Below are 6862 nucleotides of genomic sequence, written 5' to 3'. Positions count from 1 at the left end.
TGGAAACTAACAAATTTTTTTTTTTTTTTTTTTTAAATTAGAAGTATTTTTGAGAGTTAATACTCAATTTAGTCCTCAATTATAGTGATTTTTTTTTTTTTTTTTTTTTGGATTTAGTCTTAGACGACTTTCCGTGCTTAATTAGGTTCTCGGCTTTGATGGTCTTACCCAATTGAGTCTTTGGCCATTAGAATCAATGACTAAATCGATAAAATTCAATGTAGTCGATAACTAAATTATGTAAAATCACTATAGTTGAAGACTAACTTAGGTAAAACTACTATAGTCGATGACCGAATTGAGTATTAATAGAGGTGAAATAACCCAATTATCTTAACAACAATCCTTATACTATGGACCAAGGTTCACAGTGCACTGTGGACCTTGGTGCATTGTATGTGTTTTATGTTGTAAGTTTGTGTCTTGTGTTATGAAACTTTGTACTTTAAAAGTATTAATTCTGTATCTAAACAAAATTAGTAATTGTGTCTTGTTATGAATTTTTGTGTCTTGTGTTGTAAAATTATGTGTTTATGAACACAAATTATGTATCTAAATTAGATTTGAAAAATAAGTAAATATATAACATATGTATGTCTCTTGCGTTGTGATTTTTTGTGTCTTGTATTAAGAAATTATGTATCTTACGAGTACAAATTTTGTACATTGTCGTTTCAGTCCAATGTCTATAATGCTATGTGGATCTTGGTCCATGATATAAATTATCTCTTGTAACAATAGATTTAATTGGTAAAATTATTAAAGTCGAGAATCTAATTAATTTTTACAAAAAATTGTTTAGAATTAAATTAAAAAAATTATTATAGTTGATGATTAAATTATGAATTTTTGAAGGAGTAACAAATGTTCAATGAATTTAATGTAAAAACCAACAAATGTCAAACACACATGAACACTTTACTTAAAGAGCTTGTAATACTTAAAATTAGAGTCACCGTATCCGCAGCGGTGATCCGACAATCCTCAAAACCCTAATCGAAACCCAGAAACCATACAATGGAGGATGTACGGAATCACCAAGAGGAACATGTGCTACCCGCGAAGCGGAAACCCGACCCGGAGTTCGTCGTCGAAGCTGCTACCGAAGGACAAGATGACGAGTCCAGCAAGAAGGCCAAACTCGAAAATTCTGTCGACGGCGCCGTCTCTTCGGCCGCCGAAGACAAGAAGATCGGCGAAGGGTCTCAGAACGATGTCTGTTCTGTGAAAGATGAGGAAGAGCAGGACGAGGACGACGAAGAGGATTACAAGTTCGAAGAAGAAGAGGAGGAGGATGAAGACGAGCAGTCTAATGGAGAGGCCGAAATCGACCGAAAAGGGAAGGCAATTAGGAGTGACGACAAGGGGAAGGGAAAATTGGTCGAGGAGTCAGTTCACGATTCTGACTCGGACTCCGATTCTAGTGCATTCGGAAGTGATTCTGATACTGATGGTGAAAGCGACCTCTCCGACGATCCTCTTGCTGAGGTCGATTTGGACAACATTCTCCCTTCCAGGACTCGGCGGCGTTCAGTTCATCCTGGGGTTTTCATTTCCAATGCTGCAGGTAATCCGAAACATGACGGTGATAGCGATGCTTAACTGATTTCTATTTCTCTGAAAATTTTGAAGTCAAAATATTAGTGTCACCTTCAAACCCTAAGCTCTGGTTTCAGAGACCTATGTTTCCTTAGCTCTGTACTTCTGTATTGCTCGGTGCTATATTTGCTGCCTGCTTACATTTGATAAATCCCGAAAATTGCATTGCACAATTGTGAATGTTAACAAGCCCCTCTATGCTCTTCTCAGTGTTTTCCTTGCTGGAATTACTATAATGTGATTGGGAGAGGGTATTTTGAACTCTTACAAATGAATTAGTCCTTTCATATTATACCATCAAATCATATCTTCACAACTTAGTTAATGCAAGAAAACTTATTATTAGAGAGTATATATCTGTTTGAGCAGTCTAGTAGGACTAACAGACATGTGGAAGTGAAAATTTCTGGTGCAAGGTAGTATGCTATTTCACATTTTCGCTTTTTAAAAGTTTTATATTTGATCCCTTGTTGTGCTAGTTGATGCTAGAGATACTAGTTGTATGTAGTGTTTTTTATTATTTTTTTGTGATACTACTAAAAGCACACATACGAAAATAAGCATGTTGAGCGTGGCTTACTTAACATACAGATTTTCTATGCCATAGATGTTCCCTAGAGACTTTAAGCTAGGACAAGAGGCAGATGGTATCAAAATGAAATTAATAGTAAAGATTAAAACCCAGACCACAGGGGGGTAAACTTGACAGAGAGGAGACTAAATTGAAAGTAATTGACAGTCATTAAATAGTTCTTTTACATGTAATGTGCAAAGTGGTTACATTTAAGAACATTGTTATTTGACTTTTGGGCTGGGGGTTATAGACTTATAGCTTTTTCAATTTTAGTTAGCTCCTTCATATATTTGCGCAGAATGATTGCAAATGAAGAGTTTGTGTCTGTCATATGCCCCACACATATTGACTATTGAGGAGTGGATAAAAACATGTAATCTAGTTCCACCAATAAAGTTTCTACAAGCAGCAGCCTAAGAAACACATTTAAAACATTCATACGCCAACCATTTATAAGTGCCCATCCTTGTTACTACTCGACTGAATATATAGCTAAGTCATACCTTCTCCTTCCTCTTGGACACTAATTTATTCCATGTCATAGACCTGTGTGATGTGTTAATAAAACTTGTTTTCTAGCCTAAGGCTCGTTGTTCGTTACCTAGATCACAAGAACTTTAAACTTATATTATAGAACTTAAGAAACCAATATTTGTATTAGTCATTCTTGCCAACTTGTCAGCTGGTGTTTGTTTGAAGCTGTTCTGTTAGGGCAAAATGCGCATAGGAGAGTCTGTCTTTCTTTAAAAGTTGATTTTTAAGATGGTTTCAGTCATAGTTCACAGTATCTGCTTTCAAGTGTTATGCTAATGCTTGAAAGGAATTTTCTTCTCTTTGTGGAAATTGAACATCTCTATGAATCTTACTCTGAAGATGCATTTGGGTGTGTGTGTGTGGGGTGGGGTTGGGGGGAGGGGGGGGGGGGGTTAGTGCTATCAAGTATGCTGAACTGTGGTAGAGGTTGTTAATACTGATTTTGTATTTACTTTGCTATATATCACTATATGGTTCAGTAGTTTGCATTGATCAAGTTGACTCCATTTTCACCTTGGTTTTTGGTCATTTTGATTTTAACAATGATTGCACTTTTGTAAGTTCATATAATCATATATTGCTAGTTCTTGATGGATGATGAATGTAAATGGCCTTGCTTAATTGCTATGGAAAGGCAAATCTGTTTGCGGAGTGCCCAAATTGAGTTGTTGCCTTTTGGCACTCCATTTTAGTTATGCTAAATGTAGCAAGTCAAGATTCTCCAAACCTTTGCCTGCCCACTGCAATTATGGAAATCTATGTGTGTAATTACCTTCCCCGGGATGTATTGGGAACTCAAAAAGGGTTTATTATTAATTCAATAATATTATATGTACTTAATTTACATATTAAATGTTCACAAATTATCTTTTAAAAATTCACAATTTGTAATGAATGTGTTGTATTTACAAATTTTCAAAATTTAGAAACTGTTATATTCTAGAATTTAGACTTTCACACAATTTAAGATGATGATTCACCTTGCAAGATAGATTTTGGTCCATGGTATAACAACGGTCACATCACCATATAATCTCATCTCTTATTTTTCTTTCTAATCTTTCTCCCATTTTCTGGTTTTATTTCTCTACACTCCTAAACATTATTTATTATTTTATTTTATTTTTTAAAATTAATAATTTTAACTTTATAATTATAATTTCAATTGTGAATTTAAATAATGAAATATAAAATTCGGAATCAAATTTTAAATATTATATATACCAACAATTAGTAAAATTTAAAATTTTAAAAATAAATTTACAAATAAAATAACAAATAAAAATTCTAGAAAACAAAAAATAAAAAAAGGGAAAAGGGTCAAATATGCTTTTATGCTTTCGAACTTTAGCTTAAAAGTCAATTAGGCCCTTAAACTTTTTAAATGTGCAATTACGCTCATCAACAATTCATTTAAGTGCAATGAAGCCCAAAAATAAATTAATGACTTGTGCAATGAAGCCCAAAAATAAATTAATGACCTGCTATCACAGGTCATTAGGGTTCAGGCCACCATTCGGCGAATTTTCCGGCAAAAAAAAAAAAAAAGTGACCAGCGAAATTTTCGGCAAATCTGGGTCGATTGCTGGTCACATTTTTCTTTGGCCGGAAAATTCGTCGGAAAGTGGCATGAACCCTAATGACCTGTGATAGCAGGTCATTAACTTGTTTTTGGGCTTCATTGCATCTAAATGAATTGTTGATGGGTGTAATTGCACCTTTAAAAAGTTTAGGGGCCTAATTGACTTTTAAGCTAAAGTTCGAGGGCTTATTTGATCCTTTTCCCAAAAAAAAAATAAAGAAAAAAAAAATCAAGATGTTTCAACGGCATGATTTTAGTAAAAAAAAAAAAAATTAAAAATAATATAACATCTTTGTGGTGTGTGAGTAACTCGCGCCTTCGCACATTATTTTCGGAAAGAAAGTTCTCTTCGAAGATCAATCAGCCAATTTTTCCCTCTTTCTTCCACTTTGTTCGCCTCTTATCTCAATAGTTGGAGATGCCGTTAGAAAGATATAGAGAGCTAAACATGAGATATGGATACGAAACTGTCTTGCAAATAAAAAAAACTTGGAAATCTTTTTTTTTTTTTATATTATCAAATTGGGTAATTTTTACTTTGACTACACTGAGTATTTTTTGTTGACTTTATTTTTCTTTGGTAGCTAATACACACAAATTCAAAAAAAATAACTTTTGAAAGTTATTGTTGAGTTTCCAAATGGATTCTAAGTAAACAATTGACAGACTAAATTGACAATTTACATTTTGAAGGATTAGATTTAGGAAAATGTATCAAATATGTCACTAAATTTCTATATTTTGTGTAATCAGATCAGTGAATAAAAAAGTGTACAATTGAGATATTATTACATTAAACACACAAAAATTGTATATTTAACTTTCACAAAGCATCAAATAGTTGCCGGCTAAGATCATTTTTCTTTGACTATAATTGGTAGCCAAATACAAGCAAATTCAAAAAATAACTTGTTACTTTTTGAGTTTTTAAATGGATCTTAATTAAATAATTGACGGACTATTTGAGTATTTGACTTTGTTGACGGATCAAGAGAGGCTTTTCAAGGTTCACCATCGATGGCAAAGTCATAGGCAAGTTACCTCCATTTTTTAAATTTTTTTAAAAATAATATATTATATAATTATTAAATTATTAAAGAAAAATGATTTTATATATCAAGTGACATTATGACATATTTTTATAAGAAATTTGAAAATAACAGATAAAAAATGTTAATTGCACAAATTTTGTACGTTTAAGGTCTTATTTGCACACAATAATAATAATAATAATAATAATAATAATAATAATAATAATAATAATAATAATGATTTGCCCACAATGATAATGATGACTTGAAAGATTGATTCGCCATTCAGTTCAAATGATTGACTCGAGCATCATCGTCAAAATAAAATGATGCATAGTGTGTTGACTCTTCAAGCATTTTTTTTTAGCAAACCAAAACAAACGATTATATTAATAATAAACCAGCAAGTCCGAACAAGCAATACAGGAAACAAAAAGAGGAATGCTGTCAACATATTCTACCCTGCCTAGAATAGGATAATCTAAGGACTTCTTTGCAAGATCATGAGCAAGGGCATTTGCACCCCTCTTAACAAAGCTTAAGCTAAGAACGCAGCTGGTTTAGCAAAGATCTTATATCATGAATAATTAGACCAAAAGGTGCACTATTCGATCCCGCACAACGGACAAGTAGGATCACATGCGACCTGCCTTATGGCCAAGATATCTTTAGTAGGTAAGTGTTTCATACACAAAGCCTAGAAAAAAAGACTTGATCTTTGGAGACAAATCCAATTTCCATATTCCCGCCCAACTCACCTCCGATCCCCCTCTATCACCCCTCTCTCTCGTGATCACTCTGTATGCATTTTTAACTGTATACTCCCCATGCAACTCCCCCTTCCAAAACCAGTTATCAGGTACAATGTTTACAGAAGTAGGTAGGCTTAAAATGAGATGAGCATCCCTTGGAAGGAATATATCATTTACCAATTCCACGTCCCAACCTAGTGAATTGGTGGAAAAAAGAGAGTTGACTCTTCAAGCATTTATACATCAATAATTGAACCTTCAACATATTACATATATCTTATATTTCATTTTGGACTTCAAGTGAATGATGAATCTTTCAAATGGATACATTCAACAATATTGTACTGGGCCACCTAAACGTGATTCATAGGGAAGATGCACATGAAGTGTTCCATGCAGTCAAACAGTGCTAGAGGAAAAAAAAAAAAAAAAAAGAAAAAAAAAAAACGTTCTTACACAACGTTAAAACAATCGAGTTTTTCATTTCACATAGTTTGTCTACGAGTAGGGATGTAGAGCAAAGATTTTAGAAAAATGAACTTAACTCATTCAAAAGCTTCCAATGACAGCTTGGTAAAAACATGAAGGCTACATGTAAATGAAATTGCATAAAAATATGTGTTGGGCGTCGGCCGGGTTGGCCGAGTCCAACCCCTGTTCGATTCGAGACGTGGCGTTGTAGCTTACCATGGAGAGATATGGTTAAATAGTTAATGTCCACCTACTTATCACCAATTGGTTTTAAGTAGGATATGATAACCAGATACCATAGAACTCTATGATTAAGTGT

At 33.5% G+C, this 6862-nt stretch overlaps 1 protein-coding gene across 1 annotated transcript; it reads left to right on the top strand.

Annotated features, from left to right (window-relative positions):
* The first annotated feature begins 1017 nt into the window (after positions 1–1017).
* LOC109158073 (protein bfr2) lies at positions 1018–1602 on the top strand. Its single transcript, XM_019305892.1, has one exon. It carries the CDS (start codon positions 1018–1020, stop codon positions 1600–1602), a length of 585 nt encoding a protein of 194 aa, XP_019161437.1.
* The last annotated feature ends 5260 nt before the right edge of the window (positions 1603–6862 follow it).

The sequence above is a fragment of the Ipomoea nil genome, unplaced genomic scaffold (genome assembly GCF_001879475.1).
Source record: "Ipomoea nil cultivar Tokyo-kokei standard unplaced genomic scaffold, Asagao_1.1 scaffold2805, whole genome shotgun sequence".
Taxonomy (NCBI): Eukaryota; Viridiplantae; Streptophyta; class Magnoliopsida; order Solanales; family Convolvulaceae; genus Ipomoea; species Ipomoea nil.
Note: the sequence above shows the minus strand (reverse complement) of the source record. Positions and strands in the feature narration are given on the sequence as shown.